We start from the raw sequence: 27,379 nt of genomic DNA on the forward strand, positions 1-27,379 counted from the left end.
CCATAGCAGCACCCACCCGTAGTCTGCGCTCCAGCAGGTATATCTCACTGGTCATTCCCAAAGCCAACACCTCCTTTGGCCGCCATTCCTTCCAGTTCTCTGCTGCCAATGACTGGAACGAATTGCAAAAATCTCTGAAGCTGGAGACTCTTATCTCCCTCAATAACTTTAAGCATCAGTTGTCAGAGCACCTTACCGATCACTGCACCTGTACACAGCCCATCTGAAATTAGCCCACCCAACTACCTCATCCCTATATTGTTATTTATTTTGCTCTTTTGCACCCCAGTATCTCTATTTGCACATCATCTCTTGCACATCTAGCATTCCAGTGTTAATACTATTGTAATTATTCTGCACTATAGCCTATTTATTGCCTTACCTCCATAACTTGCTACATTTGCACACACTGTATATATATTTTCTGTTGTATTTCTGACTTTGTTTTTTTACCCCATATGTAACTCTGTGTTGTTTTTATTGCACTACTTTGCTTTATCTTGGCCAGGTCGCAGTTGTAAATGAGAACCTGTTCTCAACTGGCTTACCTGGTTAAATAAAGGTGAAAAAAAAAAAAAAAATACTGAGGGAAGGAGGTTGTTGGTCAAGATCTCACGATACATGGCCCCATCCATCCTCCCCGCAATACGGTGCAGTCGTCCTGTCCCCTTTGCATGCATGCTTCACGGTTGGGATGGTGTTCTTGGGGTTGTACTCATCCTTCTTCTTCCTCCAAACACGGCGAGTGGAGTTTAGACCAAAAAGCTCTATTTTTGTCTCATCAGACCACATGACCTACTCCCATTCCTCCTCTGGATCATCCAGATGGTCATTGGCAAACTTCAGACGGGCCTGGACATGCGCTGGCTTGAGCAGGGGGACCTTGCGTGCGCTGCAGGATTTTAATCCATGACGGCGTAGTGTGTTACTAATGGTTTTCTTTGAGACTGTGGTCCCAGCTCTCTTTAGGTCATTGAACAGGTCCTGCCGTGTAGTTCTGGGCTGATCCCTCACCTTCCTCATGATCATTGATGCCCCACGAGGTGAGATCTTGCATGGAGCCCCAGACCGAGGGTGATTGACCGTCATCTTGAACTTCTTCCATTTTCTAATAATTGCGCCAACAGTTGTTGCCTTCTCACCAAGCTGCTTGCCTATTGTCCTGTAGCCCATCCCAGCCTTGTGCAGGTCTACAATTTTATCCCTGTTGTCCTTACACAGCTCTCTGGTCTTGGCCATTGTGGAGAGGTTGGAGTCTGTATGATTGAGTGTGTAGACAGGTGTCTTTTATACAGGTAACGAGTTCAAACGGGTGCAGTTAATACAGGTAATGAGTGGAGAACAGGAGGGCTTCTTAAAGAAAAACTAACAGGTCTGTGAGAGCCGGAATTCTTACTGGTTGGTAGGTGATCAAATACTTATGTCATGCAATAAAATGCAAATTAATTACATACAATGTGATTTTCTGGATTTTTGTTTTAGATTCCGTTTCTCACAGTTGAAGTGTACCTATGATAAAAAATTACAGACCTCTACATGCTTTGTACATGCTCCCCTGCGCAGTGGTCTAAGGCACGGCATCGCAGTGCTAGCTGTGCCACTAGAGATCCTGGTTCGAATCCAGGCTCTGTCGTAGCCGGCCGCGACCGGGAGACCCATGGGGCGGCGCACAATTGGCCCAGCGTTGTCCAGGGTAGGGGAGGGAATGGCCGGCAGAGATGTAGCTCAGTTGGTAGAGCATGGCGTTTGCAATGCCAGGGTTGTGGGTTCGATTCCCATGGGGGGCCAGTATGAAAAAAATAAAAATAATAACTAAGTCGCTCTGGATAAGAGCGTCTGCTAAATGACTAAAATGTAAATGTAAATGTAGAAGTAACTGGGTCTTCCTTTCCTGTGGCAGTCCTCATGAGAGCCAGTTTCATCACAGTGCTTGATGGTTTTTGCGACTGCACTTGAAGAAACGTTCAAAGTTCTTGACATTTTCCGGATTGACTGACCTTCATGTCTTAAAGTAATGATGGACTGTCGTTTCTCTTTGCTTATTTGAGCTGTTCTTGCCATAATATGGACTTAGTCTTTTACCAAATAGGGCTATCTTTTGTATACCCCCCCCTACCTTGTCACAACACAACTGATTGGCTCAAAGGCATTAAGAAGGAACAAAATTCAGTAACACTTCCAAAAGGCACACCTGTTAATTGAAATGCATTCCAGGTGATGACCTCATGAAGCTGGTTGAGAGAATGCCAATAGTGTGCCAAGCTGTCATCAAGGCAAACTTTGAAGAATCTCATCGCAAATATATTTTGATTTGTTTAACACTTTTTTTGGTTACTACATGATTCCATATGTGTTATTTCATAGTTTTGATGTCTTCACTATTATTCTACAATGTAGAAAATAGTAAAAATAAAGAAAAACCCTTGAATGAGTAGGTGTGTCCAAACTTTTGTTAGAATCACCTTTGGCAGCGATTTACAGCTGTGAGTCTTTCTGGGTAAGTTTCCTTCCTCTCCGGCAACTGAGTTAGGAAGGACGCCTGTATCTTTGTAGTGACTGGGTGTATTGATACACCACCCAAAGTGTAATTAATAGCTTCACCATGCTCAAAGGGATATTCAATGTCTGCTTTTTTATTTTTACCCATTACCAATAGGTGCCCTTCTTTTACAAGGCATTGGAAAACCTCCCTGGTCTTTGTGTTTGAATCAGTTTGAAATTCACTGCTCAACTGAGGGACCTTACAGATAATTGTATGTGTGGGGTACAGCGATGAGGTAGTCATTCAAAAATCATGTTAAACACTTATTGCACACAGTAAGTCCATGCAACTTATGTGACTTTTAAGCACATTTTTACTCCTGAATTCTAGGCTTGCCGTAACAAAGGGGTTGAATACTTATTGACTCGACATTTCAGCTTTTCATTTTTAATTAATTAGTAAAAATGTATAAAAACATAATTCCACTTTGACATTGTGGGGTTATTGTGTGTAGGCCAGTGACACAAATCTTAATTTAATCCATTTTAAATTCATGCTGTAACACAACAAGATGTGGAAAAAGTTCTGAAGGCACTGTGTATATACAAAAGGCATTGAGGTCAAGAAGTAACTTTTAGGCCCCTACCATCTGCTCTGGATCCAGGGAGTTACTATTAGCCAAGCTTTTTGACCCACGTTGTTGCTAATCGCCAGCGTGTCAGACTAATTAGGTGTTTGCCCCGTCGTGTCCACTGACCCTGAAGTGGGATTTCTCCATTCATCATCTTCCCTCTTGCCAGTGCATTAGTTAGGGCTGAACTAACCTTTCATTATTTACAAAGCTTATGTAATGTTGTATGTAATCCAAATGGTTTAAGATGTTTCACTAACTATCAATAAAATGTTCAACTATCCACCAAACCTAAAGGTAGCTCAAAACTGAACTCAAGCAAGTTGTTGCAAATCAAGAGTCAAATTTGATAGACCATCTATAGGAGCCTATCATCAAGTTATCTAAATACATTGAGAACTAATCTTTGGCTTGTTGTGTTTTTTTCCGCAGGACAGCTCCAAAGGAACTGGCGCCCTCCTCACTACCACCACTACCACCACCACCAACAGTAGTAGCTCATCCAAGCTGCACAAACCCTCCAAGGACCACAAGGACAAGCCTTCGAAAGAGACCAAAAGTGCCTTCAGAGACTGTGGCAGGGAACCCAGCAAAGCCTCCAAAGATTTCTCCAAGAAACCCAAAGAGAACCAGCCTCTTCTTCGGGACAACCCCCCCATCCCCAAGATGGGCTTCAAGGAGCCCAAGGCCATGTCCAAGGAGCACCGGCAGGACGGGAGCTACTCGCACGGGGCCGGGTCTGGGGCGGGGACTAACAAACGACTGTCCATCACTGACTGCGAGGACCACGTGACCAAAAAGCGCAAGAAAAGCTTCTCGGAATTGTCATTAAAACCATCAGGGGGCTCGTCCCTGTCGCACGCCCAGTCCCACCACTCGGATAAGAAACTGCTGAAGGACAAATCCCAGGTGCAGCCCGCTAAACTGCGGGTGGACGGCCGCGAGGTGCTCGGGGAGCGCAGAAAGGCGTCGACGCTGCCGCCGTTCCCGGAGCTGATGGACGCCAACTACTCTGACATGGAGGACAATATGTCCACCAAATCAGACGTGAGTGAAGCCTTTGTGTACTTCGTGTTTTTGTTGGTTGGTGCGGTCTGGCTTGACCACATTGGAAGCAAGTGTTGAATTATACTTTAATGTCTTCTGGGCTCTACTTTGTAGCTCCTACAATTATTTTAGTTTAAAAAAGGATTGATTTCAGGGATGAGTAATTCCAGTCCTCGGTGGCCAGTGTCTGATGGTTTTCATCCCTTCCTTCTAATCAGTGAGTGGTGAAGACCAGATGTAGATCTCGGAAACCAGGTGTACTTTTTGAGCAATCAATGACATTAATGGATCGATGAATTGTTCCATTGCTTTCTGCTACTGTTACGGCTTCACATTCAGGAACAACAAGCAATCGCTTTTACACATTACCAGATCAGCATGCCCATAGAGATTACTGGACTGTTTACTATTAGGAAGGAGAATAGAGGTTCTGCCAGGTGCAGGAGGAGGCTTATTGAATCCTCTGGTTTTAAGAGGGAGCCTGTTCTGTTGGTCAGTCTCATCCTCCGCATGCCCAGGCTGTAAACATCAAATGACGGAGTCCAAGGGAATCCCGGTAATGGAGGTCTGGGCAGAAGGGGGGTAAGGGGGTGGCCAATAAACATGGTGGGTGTTCAGCTGCAGATGGGCTGCTTTTGTTTGGATGATGGTAACAGGAATTGGATACCTCCTAAACCACCACCACCCCATCTCCATGAATTTCCCACCCAGTGCTCCGTTTTGACAAAGCCCAAAAAGCTGCCCATGCCAACCGGCAATAATGTTTGCAGGTTTAGAATGTTGTTCTACAGGATGCAGTCGCGTAACTGCTGACAATTTGCTACTCTACGCATAAAATTAAAGATCTACAGTCTAGTTCTTTTTTTAAGCGTCATGTTGCTGATGAAGATGACATTTTGAAAATGTATGCCTTTAAATGCCAGGATGTCATACTCATTTCGGCTTTTCATCTAGTAGAAATCGCTGCACACAATTGAGCTGATAATCAGCTGAGGGACTCGCTGTTCCAAAATGAACGAATGGTGGGAATCAACGCAATTGTGCATTAGATGACACATTCTCAGTAGGATGAGACTAGTATGCTGATATTTGTTGTTTACTGCATTAGTTTTTATATAACAGTATGTTCTAAATAGTATGTAGTATGATTAGTACACAGTATGCAGTTTAAGTAAGTAGTAGACAAGCCAGATTTCGGACACGACTCCTGCCTCTTATTTAAACCTTGAGATAAATCAGTAGGTCTTTCAGAGGGTTGCCAGCTCCTCACGCGTTCAGTTTGAAACTCAACACAAAGCGGGGACTGTTTTATTAGCAGAAAAGCAAGCTGGGTTTTACAACACCCAAGGAGAATGGGAAAAGGACGCCATGAATAGCCAAGAGTTCCTCTTTTGCCTTATAGAAAGAAGGAAAAAGGGGGTAAACATTCTGCATTTATGGCAGAAAGCATCTCATTGTCTTTCTCTGTTTGCTTTCAACTGTTCTCTTTCATGCCCAGGCGTGTTCACCGGCCCCACTCCAAATACATAACACACACACAGGCGCTAATCTCCCTTAGCCATTTCCCTGCCAGAACCAGCAGAGGCATTGCAACCTAAAGCCAAATGTGTCCATGGGGTGGTGTTGGTGGGGGATGAAGGAGTTGTGTGTGTGTGTGTGATGGTGGTGGGGATTTACCCTACAGTACTGGTCTTAAATCGGACGTGGGGTGGGTGCAGGGCTAGTGGAGACAAATGCCAGGTGCTCAGTGCTCTCCACGGGCTGCCGTGATGACCCTGGTGGCCCAATCCTGGCTAGCCCTACTCACGCCTAATGTGAGCCTTCATTTGATCTGGGCTTCTGCCATGCTGTGTAGGCCTGGGGAAAACAAGGAACCACCAAAGTGGAGGAAAGAGGGAGGGAGTAGTAGCAAGATCTATACGAAATGTGTAGGAAGTGTACACTTCACATGTTCCATGCTGTCCTGATCCTTTTTCAGAGAAACAGTGGTAGTTTGCGGCTGGTTTTGTGTTTGTGGAGTGCTACACGTCCGCAAGTTAAAAGTAGTTTGTGTTAGATTGACCTACTACACGACCAAACTGAAAGCGCACAGCACCTTAATTCACATCGAAACTACCTTGTTTTCTCAACCTCCTGCTGAATCGAGAGCAAATTAACTGACGTTTTGGCCAAGTCCAGCGATGTTCATCTTGTGCCTGTCTCGCACTTTGGTACCCTCTGAAAGAGAAGAGAGGGCAGATTGATTGGAGCAAACTAATACTAAAGTCCTGTTTATTGTCCTTTAAGAGGGCTGCTTTGGTGGCTTTGAGCAAGGCAAGACAAAAGCCCCTAAAGCAGAGTGGCGGTGAGATTTACGACGCACTGAAGAAGCCTGGACCCATAAACCAATAGGACCAGCTGCATGTTTGTTGTCTAAGTTGACGGCCATTGAAGTTTCCCTGCCTTTTGACCTCTCTGTCTGTGGCTCTGTCTGTGGCTCTCTGTCTGTGTGTGTCTGTACCTAGAAACGAATGGAGGTTTCTTGGGGGCAATCTACTGTCTATTGGGAGGCTGCTGCACAGGTAAAGAAACATGCTGCAGTGGATATAACTGCACCATCTGGGGCATATTTAACACATTTCACCTATGGATTTTATTACGTAGGTAATTGCAAATAACTTTGTCACATTAGCAATTTACCGTTGCTGCAGTACAGGCATTTTGAAAAGTAACTTTTGAACCAACACAGGATTCCTGGTTTAAGTACAAATCATGTTTATGCAAAAGAAACCACACATGAAACTGGACATCTGAGATGTGGTGATCTTACTCAATTTACTCGGCCTCTGTCAGTACCAGGGTCTTTGACTCCCGCATACTCTCTGGATGACCTCAAATGATTCTGAATGCAGGCAAATCTTTGGCCCTCTTAATTGATTAAATCTTTGGATCTGAGAAACTGTAACAAGGGTATATGGTTTCAGAGCCTGGGGTTGGGGGCTCTCTTTGGCAGCACGGTTGGTAGATTGGGAGGCTATATCTTCATAGCCAGAGAAGTGGTTGTCTGGCCCGTGATTTGTGGCCACTCGCACGCCTCTAGAATTTGACTGGAATTCCATCTCGTGTTCCCCTTGCTCTCCTGTGTAGTTTGATGCATTACAGAGGGATGGTTTTCCCAGGGCTGGACCGTACTAAGCAAATCAGCCGCTTTGAATGGCTGTTTTGGGTTAGGCCTTAGCCTCTGCAGACACACACAGACGGGTAGACAGACACACACACAGACGGGTAGACAGACACACACATCCTGGAAGTGGCATGTCATAGAGGGGAAGGAGTACATTTATCTTTACTTTGTGTGGTGTCTCAAGGCCGCAGATCAGACAAAAAGGAAATGATCTGTCATTTAACTTCAAAGTGCCCTTCCCATCGGTCTTCCACTTGGATGAGGTTTAAATCACCCAGGCACACAACCATGTGGACACACACACACACACACACACACACACAGGTTGCATCACACAATTGCCTATTTCTTCTGCTGGATACTGTATGTAGCCATCGTTTTTATTTTATTCATGGCAGGTTGTACTCTTTAGTCCAGGGATGCACAGCTGTGGCCCTGCACCCCTGCTGGTTTTAATTTCTCCCTGGCTCTTACTTAGTCAACAAATGGTACTGATTGGCTGGAGATTGCACAAACGACTATGGTACTTAGACCTCTTGGTGCTGGAGAATTGGAAAAAGTATTGGTCTTAGTCATTGGCTCTTTCTCCCTACAAAACAGCATTGGCATCGTCCCAAAAAAACAAAAAAAATTGTCAAATTCAAAATGCAGATTTGACCTGCTTCTCGGGAACTTGGTTGTGAGGAAATTAATTTGCTTTGTTTTGCTCCTGTCCGAGAGGGCGTTGGATTCTTTACTCTGACACGCACAACCATGAATGTAAGACCCGACAAACGGCAATTAATTCCTTTTTCTGGACGTTTCCCTGCTTATTTCCATTCAAATATTGTTCAAATATAACACTGACAAATTACCGTTGCTATGCTGTTTCACCTAATTATTTTTACAATGGTAGTGAGAATTTAAGCTGTTTGGTTCTGTGTTTCATGATCAGGAAGTGACAAGTCGCTGGTTTTTCTTGCATCTTTTTGTCAGCTGTTGCTCCACACGGCAGCTGCCTTTGTCAGTTTTGATTGAAGTCGCTTTAAAAAGTAATGGACCGTTTTACAGCGCAGAGGCTGCTTTGCCATTACTCAAGGCAGGGTGACGAGTAAGGGATGGGCTTCCGTAATCTACAGCCCTTTCTCTCCTCTCGCTCTGTCCTATCTCTCGCTCTCTATCCTCTCTCTCGCTCTCTATCCTCTCTCGCTCTCTGTCCTCTCGCTCGCTCGCTCTCTGTCCTCTCGCTCGCTCGCTCTCTGTCCTCTCGCTCGCTCTCTGTCCTCTCGCTCGCTCTCTGTCCTCTCGCTCGCTCTCTGTCCTCTCGCTCGCTCTCTGTCCTCTCGCTCTCTCTCTCTGTCCTCTCGCTCTCTCTGTCCTCTCGCTCTGTCCTCTCGCTCTCTCTGTTCTCGCTCTCTGTTCTCTCTCTCTCTGTTCTCTCTCTCTCTGTTCTCTCGCTCTCTGTTCTCTCGCTCTCTGTCCTTCCTCTCTCGCTCTCTGTCCTTCCTCTCTCGCTCTCTGTCCTTCCTCTCTCGTTCTCTGTCCTTCCTCTCTCGCTCTCTGTCCTTCCTCTCTCGCTCTGTCCTTCCTCTCTCTCGCTCTCTGTCCTTCCTCTCTCTCGCTCTCTGTCCTTCCTCTCTCTCGCTCTCTGTCCTTCCTCTCTCTCGCTCTCTGTCCTTCCTCTCTCTCGCTCGCTGTCCTTCCTCTCTCTCGCTCGCTGTCCTTCCTCTCTCTCGCTCTCTGTCCTTCCTCTCTCTCGCTCTCTGTCCTTCCTCTCTCTCGCTCTCTGTCCTTCCTCTCTCTCGCTCTCTGTCCTTCCTCTCTCTCGCTCTGTCTTCTCTCTCTCTCGCTCTCTCTCTGTCCTCTCTCACGCTCTGTCCTCTTACGCCTCGCTCGCTTACGCCCCACTCTCTCTCCTTCCCCCTGCAATCTCCTTCCCTCTCTCTCTTACACCCCTCTCTCTCTCTTACACCCCTCTCTCTGGGACAGAGCACAAAGACCAGACAGGATGATTTTAACGTTGCTCTCTTCTTTTTTACTAGTTTTTACAAGTGTCTAGTTTTTGGCCGGACAACCAAAGGCAGAGAGAAAAGCCTCTTGATTTACAACAGAGGCCTCTGACCATACATTTAATGTGGATGAGACACCCAGACGGACAACAGGCTGTAAAACGCTCCAGAAACAAAGGGAGCGAGAAAACATCAAAGATTCTCGCATGACTCCCCGGGACCACACAGGGGACACTTGGCAGCTTCGATACTCAGCCCAGATCTTGGTAGAAGTGAGGGGGGGAGGGGGTTGTTGTGTGTGTGTGTGGTAATAGAAATGTGTTGATGCTTCCACAATTGGAATGGAGATGGTAGGCAGCCTTGCTGCACACCTCACAGGCTAGACAGGAAATGGAAGCCCCGCCATATCAGGCGTGGATCCACCACCTGGAAAACCTCCAATCCAATGAATGACTTCCATTTGTTTCCTCTGGAAAATAGTTTTGCCTCTCCATTCAGGCTCCATTCAGTTTTTAAATCCACCGTTTCTTTGTTGCAGCTGGTGTGTGTGTATATAAGACTGCCGTATCGAGCCCTTATCAGCTGAAAACATTTTGCACCAGCCCTGTCCTGGCTGTAAATCACTGCTTTGTGCTGCCTTGGCTTGGTTCTTTCAAGGGGTCATCTGAGAGGAATGTAAACAAATTAATTCAGATTAACTTTAATGGCTCCTTCAAATTTCCTTTTGGGCTGCCCTCCACAGAGGATTAACTTAATGGTTAACTTGCAGATTTTTTTTCTCGTTTTCTCCTGAAAGGATCCATCAGCTTTAGCCCCTTTTGCGCTGACTTAAAATGGGTGTCAAAATGTACAACTAATTGTTGTAGACCAACTTGGATATAAAAGTTGGTGTAATCGGTGAACTTCTGGTGACGTTTGAGTGCAGTATGTGGGTACATTTATTCAATGCACACATCTTCCTCCCTGTACTAAAATAAGTGTCAGGGATATGACAAGGTGTGATCTTATGATGTCCTCTATAACAGTGGTTGTCAAGTCAAAAGTCCTCTTTCCCAGGGGAGACCAGTGATCAATATATTTTTCACAGTTTTTAATATTTGAATTGGTATGTATGAAATTCGGGCAGCATGATGGCTCTGAATAGGACCACATTTACTCTGATGGACAACAGTCTGACTCAACACAGACAACATGAGTTGTTGATATGTACGTGCAACTGTGTGAACGTAATGTGTGGTTGTGTATGCGGGATCTCAATTGGGGTTTTCTAGACTGTACCTGGCTGGCCCCAGAAATGTGTTGCCTTTTGCATGTGGGAATTTAACAGAATCTCCTTTTATTGTGAGTGTGCTGCACAGTCTACCCTTTGTTGGCTGCCTTCCTGCCCAACTGTGTTTGTGAGGTGTGAATACCACTCTCAGCCTAAAGCTATGGACGGTAGAGAGAAGATAATGGGACTAACTTTATCTCCAATCACGTCACGTTGCTACGTGATGCGCTCTCTCTCTCTCGCTCTCTCTCTCACTCCACCATGGCCCTACACCTTTGTGGTAATTGTATGCTCCCCTAACTGGCCTCATGAGCTGCTGACAGATGCTATCCTCCCTTAGTGTTTTGTGCCTACTGTGTTTACACCCTAAGCAAAGGGGCATTGTTCCCTCTGCGGTCGCTGGTGTTTGTTCCCTCTGCGGTCGCTGGTGTTTGTTCCCTCTGCGGTCGCTGGTGTTTGTTCCCTCTGCGGTCGCTGGTGTTTGTTCCCTCTGCGGTCGCTGGTGTTTGTTCCCTCTGCGGTCGCTGGTGTTTGTTCCCTCTGCGGTCGCTGGTGTTTGTTCCCTCTGCGGTCGCTGGTGTTTGTTCCCTCTGCGGTCGCTGGTGTTTGTTCCCTCTGCGGTCGCTGGTGTTTGTTCCCTCTGCGGTCGCTGGTGTTTGTTCCCTCTGCGGTCGCTGGTGTTTGTTCCCTCTGCGGTCGCTGGTGTTTGTTCCCTCTGCGGTCGCTGGTGTTTGTTCCCTCTGCGGTCGCTGGTGTTTGTTCCCTCTGCGGTCGCTGGTGTTTGTTAATTTACCATGTAGAATATCTCTGATAGTTTCTGGGTCTCTTATCGCTCTCCCTCTCTCCTTTTCCCAGTCAGAGCAGCCCAGTCCGGCTAGCTCCAGCTCCAGCTCCAGTTCAGGCTTTGCAGCCAGCCACAAACGGCAAGGTAACGCCAGAAACTAAGCATACACACTTTTCTCCAGATCACCCAGAAATAACTATACTTTTTGGGGGATTGGCCACGCCAAAGGGGGTATTACATGTTGAATCACTTCCACTCACTTCTATGCTTGTGTTTTTGTTCCATGGACACAGTGGCCGAGTTCGTCCGCAGGAAGGTAGGGGCCGTCCCGGGCACAGCCCACACAGGTATACTCACACGCACCTGACTACAGTCCTTGGATGGAATCACAAGACTAAGCATGAGTTTACAGTGAAATGTGTATATAAAGTTGTGTGCTCCTCTTCACTGATGTTCTATCTCACAGTGTTAGGTCCCCTTCGTTCGATAATCCATGACCTGCAGTCGGACGACAACGAGGATGATTCAGAGGATGAAGACGACAACGACATGGACTCTGACCTGGAGCGACCGCTGCACACGCACATGACACACCGCCACCGCCGGTAGGTAGCGCCCTCCCATGGTCACGCACATGACACACCGCCACCGCCGGTAGGTAGCGCCCTCCCATGGTTACGCACATGACACACCGCCACCGCCGGTAGGTAGCGCCCTCCCATGGTTACGCACATGACACACCGCCACCGCCGGTAGGTAGCGCCCTCCCATGGTTACGCACATGACACACCGCCACCGCCGGTAGGTAGCGCCCTCCCATGGTCGTGTTCAGTAGGGCTGTAATGAACTGGCAACTCAGGTACCACCTCCTATCGTTGTGCCCTTGAGCAAGGCTCTTTATCTCAAAGATAGTTTCAGGGACACTGCTCTGACCTTGTGCTGCTCCTAGGTGTGTGTGGGGGGGTTGTACGATTGGATGAAAAACAACCTGACTAATTTCTATTATGAATAATAGTTGTATTGTATTCCAATTCTTGTCATCCTCTTTGTCTGAAGGGTCAGCTTGAGTGACGGCAGTGAGAGCGAGAACAGCTCAGCCCCCTCTCCCCACTCTCGACACGAGCCCCCGCCTTTACTAAAGACCAGTAATAATCAGGTAAGACAAGGTCAAATGATAAGCAGTTGTCAGAGGATTATTTCTTACATCTTATCAGTAAAATCAACTGGTATCCCTGATGTTCAATATTTTCACATCCTAGAGTAGCCAAACGATATTACCCAACCACATTTAGTCCAACGGAATTGACCAAATATGTGCCCCCCTCCCCCTTATGTAAATATATTTATGTTAATACTGTATTAGCATAAACACGTTGGGGGGAGGAAACCTTCTAATGTGTAGTTTGCCAATTTACCTCCTCATGAAATTGAACACGGCTGTTATTGTTATCCGATGCTGTCTTATTAGCATGCCGTAATTCCCACAATGCATTTCCCTCATACGCCAACCACACTGCTACGTAAATAATGACTGTTGTGTGAACAAATCAGCGGTTTTTCCAGTGGGCACATATGGTAATTCCTTATCTGGGTTGTATTCCCAAGGAACAAAACGGAAGCAAACAGGTTGAAACTAGAATGGGCCTTCTTGAACTTGTCCAATAAGAAACGCTTGTTTTTCCCATTGCGAAACCTTTTGCTACATTGTGTACTAATGAATACAACCCTGATGTCTCACAGATACTGGAGGTGAAGCAAACGAAGCAGGATAAGAATAAAAACATTGACTGTGACAAGGTGAGTAGCTTCCTTGCGGTTGGGTTTAAAGTAGATTAGGTCATACCAGTGGCGTTACATTGGGTGTAGTCAGGACATTGGGTGTAGTCAGGGAATTGGTTGTAGTCTTACACTGAAGAAGTCTTTACATTCACCAAGGCTCTTGCAAATGGACAGGAGACCGAGACACTCTTCCTTGGCCATCCAACCCGTTACTCTCTTTGTCATAGTCCCAGATGGTGTGACTAGGTAACAGGCCTGGGTCAAATACATACTTGAAGGTTTGCTTGATTTAGCTAGAGTTTGCACTTTTGGGACTATTCAATTGGTGTATCTCACCCACTCAGGCTTACCTGGATGAGCTGGTGGAGCTACACAGACGACTGATGACACTGAGAGAGAGGCACATACTACAACAGGTGAGGTCTAATAGTGTGTAGTACATGTGTTCTCAGAAAACAACCTGTTAGTTTACAGTTCATGTTGGCATAGAAGATGTTGCTTGCTAGCGTGGCTTTGTTTGGGCTTGTATGTCAAACAACTTCATACTGTATGTTACTCGGTACATTACAGTCGAGGACTTAATCTATGTGTGTCTGGCAATGATAGATTATTTGGTTAACCTTTTTTCCACTCCGTCTAAGAGCAAACGTCCTCTTGTTTATCTTCACAAGGCCTATCATATGACCGCATTAATGGAGATTCCCAGACGCAGTTGCCAAGGAGTGGCCTTGCTCTTCCTCGCTCTCCTAATGAAAAGTTTGGCTCCGAGCATCGGTGGAAAAATTCATCCCCAAACAACATCAGCGAGTGGAGCGCTAACTTGTGGCGTAATCAAGCTAATCCTCGGAGCGTTTGGAGCATTGTAGCGGCGTTCCACGTCCTCAGAAAACGAGACATTGAAATGATTAACTTTCCAACCTCCCAACGCTATTTTTCCTCCCCAGTCTCTCTGTTTGGGAAAACCGCAAATTAAAAAATGGCCTTATGTCATTGTGGAGTCTTTAAAGTAGATTGTCCGCCCATGGTAGATTTGAGTTTTTTTTGTCATTGTGATGAAAACCAAAAATGGGGACTGTGTTTTATATCCAATAGAAATTAATCTGTCATTAACGGCAAATGGAAAATGGAAGTATCAGCCAAAGTGCTGTCCTGCATGAACAAAACCAGGTCTGAAAATCTTGGTGTGGTTCCATCTCCCCAGATACAAGCGGGGGGTGGGGAGGGCAGGGCAGGGGGTTGTTGCGACTTGACTTGCAAGCATCTATCTGCCGTGTCATAACAATGGGTGGAGTCTCCCTGCACTCCTGAATCCGGCCTGCGGTCGGAGGGGGGAGGAGAAATGTGTTCAGTTGCTTTATCAACACAGACACACTGGAGTGCCCGTAATTACCACGAGAAAGATGCTTGCACACACACACCCCTATCGGAGGAGAACTGGAACCAATAAGACACCAGCCAAGGAAAAAGCATCTTTCCCATTAGGGTCTCTCCCTCTCTGATACAGGGTTCCGCATGCAAGGGATGGGATGGAGTGAATTAGGGGGGTCCCCATACCAAATTCAACTGACACTAGCCCACCCACCGCTCAACGATGCTTCCCACAAATGTGTTTTTAATAAGTATTGTATTGTGTGCGGTCCAACATTGTCTATGACTAGGCTGCTCTCTGACACTGTACTGCACATACAAGGTGGAAACTCAGCTGCTGGTCAATACAGTTCCATATCAGCTGCTTAGATATACTAGATTATCTAAGCAACATTCCTCTTTTGTTTTAGGAAGAGGAGGACATGCATGGAATTTAATTGGTCTGTTTATGTTGAATGTGGAAGATTCAACATAAAGAAATGTGTACACTTTCTCCATTCTTGCTGGGATTTGGGTTTACATACTGTAGTATGAGTGTTAACTGACAGCTTTTCTTTCTGTGCCTTCTCTTGCCTCACAGATCGTGAACCTCATCGAGGAGACTGGACACTTCCACATCACAAACACAACTTTTGACTTTGACCTCTGTTCCCTGGACAAAACTACGGTACGGAAGCTCCAGAGTTACCTGGAAACGTCTGGAACGTCATGAGGTCTGGGAGCAGCTAGCTGCCACAAGGAAGAACGTTGGAAGAACTTTGGAATCTTCCTCTTATTTTTTCTTTTTTTTAACTTGAACTTTCGTGGCGTTGCAAAAAAGACTACCGGCCTGGCCCTGCCCTGGGTCCTTGTGCCTGGCGGTTATGGTCGCGCCACTCTACTCGTTGGAACCTGGCTCTCCACACGACCAGGGTAGCCCGCGAGCGACACAAACCTGAACGGCGTGCCACGTCACCCTGGAGATGAGTCCTGTCGACCAGGAATATCACCCAGAAAGCCTTGAAAGAATTCCACAGTTGACAAAAAAAACCGGGGAAAGAAACCGAGACCTTGCTCTTAAAACGAATGTGCATATTATTACCATGTATGTGCGTAGAATGTTGTTCTTTGTGGCGAATGATGCATGTTCAACACTGCCTTAACACATCTGTCAGTCTTTATTTATTGAGTTTGAGTTTCAGGTGTCCGTGTTAATAGTAGCAAAACAGAATTAGTCTTGTGCAAGCACTTCATAATGCATCTCTCTGGCTCTGGAAGGACGGTGGAGCAGTGCATTGTCATCACAACGTTGAGATTTCAATTATCTTATTTGACGGATGAGTTGAATGGCAATCAAACGTCGCTCTATATGAGGAATTCTGCCCTCTCAAACGATATGTTATCAGTACCCAATGGTACAAGCTGAAGACCAATCATGGACTCAAATTGTTGCAATTAATACAATTGTATATTCCATTATTGGTACCAAAACTTGAATTGATGTATTGGATGATGACGAGGCAAATTTCAGAAGTGTGCTGCGTGTCATTTTTACAAGCTCTCACTTGTATTCTGCAGCTCTTGCTGTCTACAAGTTGAAACCAAGTGTTTTTGACCAATCTATTGTCAGCAGGCCTGTGCTAAAAAGGAACCATTTTGAGTCCTGGAATTTTGATGGAAGAAATGTACTCTTGCGTATCTAAGACATTGAATCTTATTTATTTCACGGGGACCTCGGTTGCCAAATCAAAGTTGTGCATTAGAATTGAGAAAAAATCGAACTGAGAAAAAGAAAGTTTTTGTTTAACTTGTTATGGAGGACATTTTCCTTTTTGCTATTATGAGGAATTAAAGTTGATTTGGTTTAGTCTGCCGAGCGACGCCTCAATGGGAATACCAGTGGTCGTAGCTACTCACAGGGCCACACAAAGGTAGAATGTTGTTTTGCTTGACCCATGTCTGCCTTAAGAGTTCTTTTGTATTCTTAGGACATACAATAAACATTTGGTATTTTGTACAGATGAGGACATGTGCAACCTGTGGTGAAATGAGTTATTGGCACTGTGTGATTTTTAAAATGTGTTGTCTTTTTGTATGTTGTTGCGATGTCTTATTGTTGATTGACTCGCATTTTGTCCAAATTTCTCCAACTGAATTTCTAAGCCCAAAGATGTTTTGGTTGGGATATCATGATGTAGTGTTTATATTTGTATATAAACTGTATATGTGATGATAATGTCATCTTTCATTTTTTGGGGAATGTTTGAAAGTATAGAAAGTGTTCACTACCATAGTATAATATCATAACAAACGTGTTTTATTCAAAGCTATAACTGGCTTCTAGTGCATTCACAACATGCCGCTACTTATTTCCAACCAGTTCATTTCATCAATATACTTAACTTTCTTAGAGAAAGTAATACAGTTCAAATGGCAAAGACTAGATGACCCCACTAACACTTACCTAGTTACATGTTGCTTTAATTTGGAAGACAAACAAGACTACTTAAGGGATATCCTGTAAATATGAACACTTCCATTTGGTGAGAAGGGGGTGCTAGGAATAGACATAAACACCAACCTTTTCAAAGGGCCATGGAATGGGTAAAATGTTAGAGAACATTCAGATCGGACTATATTGTGCAGAACAGATATGATTCTCGGTCCTCAAGAATAGGGATTAATTTCATTCCTATCTGCAACATTCTGAATGTTTTGCTCTACTGAATACACCCCAGTTATCCTCTATCTAGCAGTCATCTCCATCCGTCTCCTGATTATTAACTATTAAGATGTACGGGGTGACATGAGGTTGGTTACTAGTGCAATTTGCAGTCTTGTTGGGTTGAATGTGGACATTATTTTCTCACTCTGCTGTTAGTTCTACCGGATCAGACCCATTTTTTATTTTTATTTTTTTATTTCACCTTTATTTAACCAGGTAAGCCAGTTGAGAACAGGTTCTCATTTACAACTGCGACCTGGCCAAGATAAAGCAAAGTAGTGCAATAAAAACAACACAGAGTTACATATGGGGTAAAAAACATAAAGTCAGAAATACAACAGAAAATATATATACAGTGTGTGCAAATGTAGCAAGTTATGGAGGTAAGGCAATAAATAGGCTATAGTGCAGAATAATTACAATAGTATTAACACTGGAATGGTAGATGTGCAAGAGATTATGTGCAAATAGAGATACTGGGGTGCAAAAGAGCAAAATAAATAACAATATAGGGATGAGGTAGTTGAGTGGGCTAATTTCAGATGGGCTGTGTACAGGTGCAGTGATCGGTAAGGTGCTCTGACAACTGATGCTTAAAGTTATTGAGGGAGATAAGAGTCTCCAGCTTCAGAGATTTTTGCAATTCGTTCCAGTCATTGGCAGCAGAGAACTGGAAGGAATGGCGGCCAAAGGAGGTGTTGGCTTTGGGAATGACCAGTGAGATATACCTGCTGGAGCGCAGACTACGGGTGGGTGCTGCTATGGTGACCAATGAGTTAAGATAAGGCGGGGATTTGCCTAGCAGTGATTTATAGATGGCCTGGAGCCAGTGGGTTTGACGACGAACATGTAGTGAGGACCAGCCAACAAGAGCGTACAGGTCACAGTGGTGGGTAGTGTATGGGGCTTTGGAGACAAAACGGATGGCACTGTGATAGACTACATCCAATTTGCTGAGTAGAGTGTTGGAGGCTATTTTGTAAATGACATCGCCGAAGTCAAGGATCGGTAGGATAGTCAGTTTTACGAGGGCATGTTTGGCAGCATGAGTGAAGGAGGCTTTGTTGCGAAATAGGAAGCCGATTCTAGATTTAACTTTGGATTGGAGATTCTTTATGTGAGTCTGGAAGTTGAGTTTACAGTCTAACCAGACACCTAGGTATTTGTAGTTGTCCACATACTCTAGGTCAGACCCGTCGAGAGTGGTGATTCTAGTCGGGTGGGCGGGTGCCAGCAGCGTTCGATTGAAAAGCATGCATTTAGTTTTACTAGTGTTTAAGAGCAGTTGGAGGCTACTGAAGGATTGTTGTATGGCATTGAAGCTCGTTTGGAGGTTTGTTAACACAGTGTCCAATGAAGGGCCAGATGTATACAAAATGGTGTCGTCTGCGTAGAGGTGGATCTGAGAGTCACCAGCAGCAAGAGCGACATCATTGATATACACAGAGAAAAGTGTCGGCCCAAGAATTGAACCCTGTGGCACCCCCATAGAGACTGCCATAGGTCCAGACAACAGGCCCTCCGATTTGACACACTGAACTCTATCTGAGAAGTAGTTGGTGAACCAGGCGAGGCAGTCATTTGAGAAACCAAGGCTATTTAGTCTGCCAATAAGAATGCGGTGGTTGACAGAGTCGAAAGCCTTGGCCAGGTCGATGAAGACGGCTGCACAGTACTGTCTATTATCAATCGCGGTTATAATATCGTTTAGGACCTTGAGCGTGGCTGAAGTGCACCCGTGACCAGCTCGGAAACCGGATTGCATAGCGGAGAAGGTACGGTGGTATTCGAAATGGTCGATGATCTGTTTGTTAACTTGGCTTTCGAATACTTTCGAAAGGCAGGGCAGGATGGATATAGGTCTGTAGCAGTTTGGATCTAGAGTGTCACCCCCTTTGAAGAGGGGGATGACCGCGGCAGCTTTCCAATCTCTGGGGATCTCAGACGTTATGAAAGAGAGGTTGAACAGACTAGTAATAGGGGTTGCGACAATTTCGGCGGCTAGTTTTAGAAAGAAAGGGTCCAGATTGTCTAGCCCAGCTGATTTGTAGGGGTCCAGATTTTGCAGCGCTTTCAAAACATCAGCTGTCTGAATTTCTCAGTCACCGTGCAGAGTTGCAATTCCAAATGCACACTTGTAATTTCTTTCTGTGAGGACATTGGTTTTGTGTGATCCAAGGTTTTGCATTTGCAAGGTTTCATTATAGTCACTGAATTCCAAGGACAACTTGGTAATTTGATAACCCTAGTTGTCTTCAACTAGCCACTGAATATACATGTCACTATTCTTTTAAACCAAGTGTAGATTTCTCAGTGGGTGTTAAATCCCAGTGGTGTTTTTTTAAATCCTGAATCTTGGAGACAAAGTAAAAGTAAGTAGGTAGCCTTGTCTGAGCCAGAATGGCCCATAGTTCAGAACTCCCTCTCCTGTTGCTGTAGTCTACAAGTACACCCCCTTGACAGGACACTAGTCTATCGCTGAGACAAAAAAAGCAATTGTAAAAGGGGAAAAGTTCACAAACAAAGTTTATTGATAACACAGGTCTCGGGTCAGAATGTCGATCCCCTCTTCAATAAGCCGACAGGAATTGTGTAGCACATGGTTTTTAGGTTTGTCAATGTGGGTGGTCAGACCAAAACGTTTGGAAGGCATCCAGGCTCCCCATTTTGTGGAGGGGATGGGAACTTGAAGGAAGTATCATGCTCAGGCCTTTTATCAAGGAGGATGGCATTTGTCACTATCAAACATGGATCAAAATGATTTGCTAGCCGATCTAAAGCCTTTCACGTCCTTTCAGATCTCGCTGCCAAGGTGAGTTGTCCTGGGCCCTGTCCAGGAGTGTGTAACATCACAGAAAGTTAAGATAGAAATGTATTGTTTCAAACAGATATTATTCTGTCATGTAGAATATGGTATCATGTCCGCTCTATTCATTAGCCCACATTTCTATCTGCAACACACAATATACCCATGTTGGTTTCAATCCGTGTGGATGAGGGGGCAAAGAAGTAAAAGGGATGTCACTTTAGACTATTGACATGCACCCCCTAACAACCTGCATCGTAAGAACCTTCCTTCCTGTTGTCCTCTCTGTAATAGGGGATGTGTCCAAAATGACATCATATTCCCTATGTAGTGCACTGCTTTTCACCAGAGCCCTGGTCAAAAGTAGTGCACTATAATGGTAGTAAGGGGTGCTGGACGTGTTAAGCCATGGCCACTAACGGACATGCTAAGCCAGCCAACTTAACACAACATTTTGAGCAGCCATTAATGAATTGGAGCAGCTGGACAGTGGGAATCGTGGCAGTGCTAAGGTATTTTGAGAATGTGATACACTTCTAATCGCATTAACACGGCTCCATCATACTCCTTACACCACAATTCTAATTTGTGCAAGAGCCCGAGGCTACTCCAATTGGCTATTCACAGTTTTCACACTATTTGCAGGAGCGGGAAAGAGTAATTCTCAACAGGAATCTTAAAGACATTATTCGTTCTAGAAGTAATTTACTAATGTCACTATTGTTGCTGTTTTCTTTTGCCTTTGGGAAGTTACTTAATGCCAAGGAGATTGAGGTTTAAATATCCAGAACATCAACTGACTATGTATTTCCTTTTTTGCCGGAGTGTCACTTTAAAGACAATTTCACACAAGCAATTTTGTCTGTCGGTGTGTGTGTAACTGGAAAGAAGGGACACTTCACTTGTTTTGCTGACAGAACTGTTTGTCAGTAATATCTGAGGGTAGTATAATCTGTCACACCATTTAAGAAGAGGATCTTGTTTGATTGTGGTCTGTCTGAGCAATGCTGAGTGCTGCCAATTGCATCACTTCAAAGATGTCCGCTTTTCACTTAAGTTTATTTTCAATGGCCTGGTTTAAGTATCTGTGTACATATATATGACAGTGCAGGCTACGAGGCAACAGGGCTGAGCCTCAGAGCTTAACCAGCTGCTTTTTGTCACTCGATAATTATGGATTTGACATGGCTGGATCCTTCAATCGTTTTCCCCCTCCTTTCTTCCTGACTGTGTTTAGATTGTCCACTGAGTTTTTTTTCCAGCCATGGTTCTTCTCAACTCTACACTCGTTGGGATTCGCTGCAACAGACACACCACCGCGTCGTCCGCAGCAACGACACCATCCGCCGATGAGATCATAATCCTGAGAGAGATAGACGGTGGGGCCAAGAGGAGGAGGAAGAGAAGTGTTTTTCATTAGTGTCTGATTTCACTGGGCGGGGCGGGGGGGCACGTCTGCCTGCTTTGGGGATCCTGGATTACTTTAAGCCATTGCACAGTGTCCAGCCACAGAGAGAGGGAGGAGGTCGGAGGGGGGTTGAAGCAGTTCACAGTCATGGCCAGCAGCGGGACATCCTGTTTGAGCGGGATGGGGAGAGACCTCTGAAATAATCTCCCACAGAAGAGACACGGAGACATTGAGTGTCATCCTGGCATGAGGCCAAGGAGAAAGGCGCTCTCCTTCCCTTCAGCCTGCTCCTCTGGAAGGCAGTCAAAAAGCACCTAAAGGAAGTCATTTAAAGCTGAAGGTTGATGAATAGTCTCACCTCCCCTATCCTCCGTCCAAGCCCCCCTCCTTCCCTCCCTAAAGGCATGCTCCAGACAGTTTGCAACAAAGGCCCCCTAAATGCTGACCTCACAAAGAAAAGTGTTCCTTTGCATCCACAGGTTTACACTGGCTCCAGGTTTGTGTTCTGCAGGCACGCAAAATGACTAACCGTTTTTAGGATGACCACCTGTAGGTGTCCAATGAGAAGGCTCACTTGTGTTTTCTGTTTGACAAAGTGACTTACAATTGGTTATCTGAATTATGCATTGTGTGCTTTGGGAATGAAATCCATGTTATTGATTGCATTATACATTTAACAGTTGGACATCATCTGCTAAACTCGACTCAATATTCAAGTTGCAATAGGCCTACTGTTCACCTAAGGTGTGAATAAGCCATGTCAAATGTAATTCCAGTGTACACTGTCTATTTTCAGGGAGGAAATTGATGGTGAATGGTGTCCACCGAAGCATCCCCGCCTCCCATTTGCCAAGAGATTTCATCCTCCCAGACTAATCTGCCATTGTCATCAAATTTGCCCACAGTGACAATAATTCAAAGGCATTTATCATATGCTTTAGCTTAGTTGTGTCCCGGCTCTTTTTTTCTGTGTGGCCAATCGCGTTGACCTTGCTGTCATCTCTCCTGTAGAATTCTGGGTGGCAGCTCTGTTGCCCTGAAAACGGCATACAAATTAGCTTTTTACAAATCAGATCAAGTTATGTAAAGAACAAAAGCAAGCAGACATCAAAGAGGACTGGGAGAGGAGGGGAGCGCTGAAGGGGGAGGGGAGGGGAGCGCTGCAGGGGGTGGGGGGATCCCCCTAGCTCTCCATACAGACAGGGGGACCAGACGAGGGCTTCATAAAGGGTTCCCAAACGGCCGGGTCCCCAGACGCCCTGGATTTGATTATTTATCCCCCCCCGCCCGCTCCCTCCTCTTTCCACCACCAGACCTTGCACAATCCCTTCAAATGACACCAGCTTTTTTGGAACGAGTTACTCCTAGACCTGGTTTTCGATTTCGGTGGCAGTGGGCTTTCTCTCGCTCTCACCCCCTCTCCACCCCCCCACCCCCCACCCCGGGTGCCCACCCCAGTCTGTGTGAACCCGCACACACACAATGCCCGCCACAAAACCCACAGGAAAGGGGGAGGGGGAAGGGGACACAAGGAAAAAAACTAGACAAATCTGTTGAACCCCAACTTTCAATGGAATCTCATCCTCTGAAGAGAGATTACAGACCTGTTCTCTCATACTGCTGTCTGTCTGTTCTGGTGAGTTGGCCATGCGTGGTGTGTTGATGGTACCAGGAAAGCTGAAACCAGCAGTACCTGGCCTGACCTGCTCAGCATTAAAATGCTACCAGCCAGCCACCTGTCACCAAACTGACCAAAGTGTTGAACTTGAATGAGGAAGAGAAAACATATCGAATTCAGTCACTCTGCCTGTTGACCATCTTTCCCCTTCCCTACTGTCTTGTCAAACCACACGTTGCTTTTTACTAACCAGTAAGCATACCTCCTTCAAGATGTATTGCCGCTGGGAAGATATTATAGTTAAGCAATAAGGCACGAGGAGGTGTATATACCACTAAGGCTAAGGACTGTTCTTAAGCACGACGCAACGCGGAGTGCCTGGATACAGCCCGGTGCCTTATTGCTATTATAAACTGGTTACCAACATAATTAGAGCAGTAAAAATAAAAGTTTTGTCATGCCCGTGATATACGGTCTGATATACCACGGCTGTCAGCCAATCAGCATTCAGGGCTCGAACCACTCAGTTTATAAAATTGCATTACTATCATTTGAAGACAAATGTTTTATGTGAGGAGCAATAAAATCTAATAATAAAAGATTAACAATGAGCTTTAACACCAGGATAAGTAGTCACAAAACGGTAATGGCATAAAGAAGATAACTTAACCTATTCAGTTACTCCAGAGCAATATAGTCATATATATATATATATATATATATATATATATATATATATATATATATATATACTGTATATTTGGTTCATAATAATAATCAAAAGGAAATCACTGTCTTGCACGGCAGCATTTTCCTCCATTGACAGTAGTAAATTCCCATAATCTCTTGATGACACGCTGATATGAACGTTCCATTAAAACTTCATAAAGCTTAAATACTCCCTGTGCCTCTCTCTGAAGGCCCCAGATGTGGAGGATAGTTTCCAGCAGGATGTAGGGAAACTCCATGAATGCTTCCCAATGGCACCCTATTCCCTATATAGTGCACTATTTTATATCAGAGCCCTAAGGGCCCTGGTCAAAAGTAGTGAATTATGTAGGGAATAGGGTGCCATTTGGGACGCAAGCCAACTGTACAGCCTCAAGGTGTGCACTGCTTATTTCCTGCAATGTAATTGAAAACAAATGACCCCTTTCTTTTGCATCTTAATTACCTTAAAGTGGCAATCAGCAGTTGAAACAATTACAAAGCGCAATCCATGCCCGTTTTGGTAAAATGCTGAGGGATGGGGCTGAAGAAATGTAACCACTCAAATTCATAGACAGAGCTATGGATGCAAGGACTGACCATCCATAATATTAACATTATCGTTTTAACCATGTTTTGGGGCTATATAGTGTTTGTTTACATTTTAGTCATTTAGCAGACGCTCTTATCCAGAGCGACTTACAGTTAGTGAGTGCATACATGTTTTTTGTGTGTGTTTTTTTACAAACATTTGTGTAAAACAAGCTTATGTTTTGGGTTCTGATGGGGTACATCAGTTGAACTTAGCTCATGAGACATTTATAAGTTATATTCTACAAGCATCAATGGGTACATATCAATTTCTACATCCAAAAATTGATGTGGAATCTGCAGATTGCAACTTTAATGGTTCAATGCTTTGTTGGCCCGGTTCTCAGTTTGAGAACTGTGTGGACTGGAATAGTCTTGATCGGGGGAAAAGGCTCATTAGCCAACTGCTTTTCATCATGGATACAAAAACAAATCAATAGGCCAATCAGTCGACTGCCTTCGCAAAATACGATTAATTGAGGAACAGCTATTAAAAGGAGTACATTAACTTAATGTTCTTACAGTGGATATTAGAACGGCCTAACGTTTCCACAGTAAAATGCTTCATACTCAGTGTATGGGTAGTATGGGACTAGGTCTTCCATCATCCAGTGAGATTTTGAGCTAACCTTATGAGCTGGCCATTTTATTCAACAGCAAATATGTGAAGCCAATTAGCCCGTCCTCCCCATTTCTCCTACCAGGTTCCACTGACAGGACAAGAGCATCAACCCCTCATCCACCCATCTCACCAGGCTGAACCAACAGGCCATGCTGTAATGTCCACAGGCTGACAGACAGCTCTCCAACTCACAGTCTTCCTGCCTTGACAGAAGAAAAGAGATGATCATATTACTGATGATCCCGGCAGTTTCTAGGCTGGCTGGCTTGTCCTTAAAGAAATGAGGGCGCCTGTCTGTGCTCATTGCTGGTAATGAATCAGCTGAAACTCTGGAACCTTTAGAATTGGACGCACTACTTCTTGAAGTGCAGGGTGCTGGAGGGCACAGTCACAGTGATGTGGCTGTAAGAGGAGCTGCCATCAATTGCCTAACAGGTGCAATGAGATGGACACTACAAATGATCCCCTTGTTTGAGGATGTTCAAATTAAACCTGAATGATACCACCAATCAATCATTAAACAATCGGGGGCTCGATTCAATCAGATCCGCTTTAGCCGACATCCGCATAGCGGTTGTTTTGACGGTGTCAGAGGTGGAACTGTGTTAGAGCTGTCAAGTCCACAAGTGGCTCCCGGCATTATACCTAAAGCAGACATTGCCATTGGCTGCACAGAGTCATTAACAGAAATCCCATGCAGCCTTTGTATAGAAATTCAAACACTGGAATGTGAGATGTAATCTACAACTGGATTAGGATGATGATAGAACTGCCCACCAATTTGACAGCTCCAACGCAGTTCCATCTCTGACACCTCCAAAACATCCGCTATGCGGATGTCAGCTATCGCCGGTTAGCTCTGATCTGATTGAATCTAGGCCCAAGTCATGTTTGTCAATAAAATTCATTTGAATGCCACATTACCAAGAATGCACTGATTATTGTGTGTCAATCTGGTTAAGAGCATATATCCCGCTGCATGCCTATAATTTGCTTTCTGTTGACAAAGTTGTGTCAAATTAGATTTTCAGGACACAAAGGATAAGGAGCTATTTCATTTTTCTAATGAATGGGGAAACTACAGCCCAGCTGTTAATTACTACATGGAGATCTACTGAGGCATATCTTGGCAATATGTCATTCAACATGTTATGTGGCTTCAAATGCCAGCTGTGATACCTTACAGTGTAGGAGAAAATACAGGGGTGTATTCATTAGTCGCACACCGTAGCAAAACATTTTTCACCATAGCAAAAAGTTTTGCAACAAAAACACGTTCATTTAGGTCCCTCCCGTTTTGTTCCATTTGCTTCCGTTTGGTTCCTAGTGAATACACACCTGGCATATCTTCATGCATCTCTTACATTATCAAGCACTCTCATATATCAATGTTCATTCTAATGACCGAGTTCTCTCATAAATCAAGAACAATAGAATGTCAATTGGCATTACTGCAACCACAAGCAAGTTAGCTGAGGTGTATTCATTAGTGCACACCGTAGCAAAACATTTAGCAACAAACACATTTCTATTGGATAAATTCAGGTAGGTCCCTCTGTTTGGTGAATACACCCCTGGTTTGTGAAAGAAGTAGTCAATATACACTGAGTGTACAAAACATTAAGAACACCTTCCTAATATTGAGTTGCAAGAGCAGGTATTCTTAATGTTTTTACACTCAGTGTATGGTTTAGTTTATATAGTTCTTGACATAGTGTATGGCAAGGTGCCACCACATTTATATCTACAAAATGTATAATCATTATGAAAAAGCAAAATTGGAACTTGAAATTGTAAATTGTGGGGGGAAAAACAATGATATTGTGCATGTTTATAACCAATTTATAACATTTATTCATCACTGTATTCCCCCCTGCCAAGATATCTACCTAAATATCTCCTCAGGCGAGTAACTTGGTGAGGAATGTCGTCGACAATCAAGCCAAAGCCTGCCTTTGTCATACAGCACACCTGTATAGTTAGCTCACTCCCGGCCCAGTCACAACAGCTGTAGATCGCTATTGTCATTCACAAAATGTTACTCAAAAGGAATTCTACTGACATCGCTCTTTTTCCTCAACTTGGGTGGCTCTGGCTAAAAAGATACACAGATAAATAAGATCTAGATGTTGGTAGATGCTATTGATCTTCAACAGCAAGTCAAGAAGTGATCCCTTTCTTTAAACAAGTATTAATTCAATAGATCTCACCTGTGGTAACTGCTATGATCATCATTTCTGCCAGAGAGGCTCTGTGTTGCTAGTACCAGAGGACCAACATACACCATGCTGCAATAGTGACGCCTAGTGGCCATTATAAAATAGATTCATTGATATACCTGAACGTGTCCATCATAGTTATGTAAAACATAGAAAAGAGATACAGTACATCTCCTGACATCCATTAAGAA

General features: G+C 44.6%; 1 protein-coding gene across 3 annotated transcripts in view; it reads left to right on the forward strand.

The window, feature by feature from the left end:
- LOC121571167 (protein AF-9) overlaps nt 1–16,721 on the forward strand; it is a 59,258-nt gene extending 42,537 nt beyond the window's left edge. For all 3 annotated transcript variants that reach the window (XM_041882504.1, XM_041882502.1, XM_041882503.1), the window contains exons 7-14: nt 3,546–4,160; nt 11,437–11,509; nt 11,659–11,712; nt 11,832–11,970; nt 12,422–12,521; nt 13,106–13,162; nt 13,489–13,560; nt 15,093–16,721. In XM_041882504.1, coding sequence (XP_041738438.1) covers nt 3,546–4,160; nt 11,437–11,509; nt 11,659–11,712; nt 11,832–11,970; nt 12,422–12,521; nt 13,106–13,162; nt 13,489–13,560; nt 15,093–15,224 — 1,242 coding nt within the window. In that variant the 3' untranslated portion in view covers nt 15,225–16,721. The remainder of the gene's footprint in view (nt 1–3,545; nt 4,161–11,436; nt 11,510–11,658; nt 11,713–11,831; nt 11,971–12,421; nt 12,522–13,105; nt 13,163–13,488; nt 13,561–15,092) is intronic.
- Nucleotides 16,722–27,379: the final 10,658 nt, after the last annotated feature.

The sequence above is a fragment of the Coregonus clupeaformis genome, chromosome 8 (assembly GCF_020615455.1).
Source record: "Coregonus clupeaformis isolate EN_2021a chromosome 8, ASM2061545v1, whole genome shotgun sequence".
NCBI lineage: Eukaryota > Metazoa > Chordata > Actinopteri > Salmoniformes > Salmonidae > Coregonus > Coregonus clupeaformis.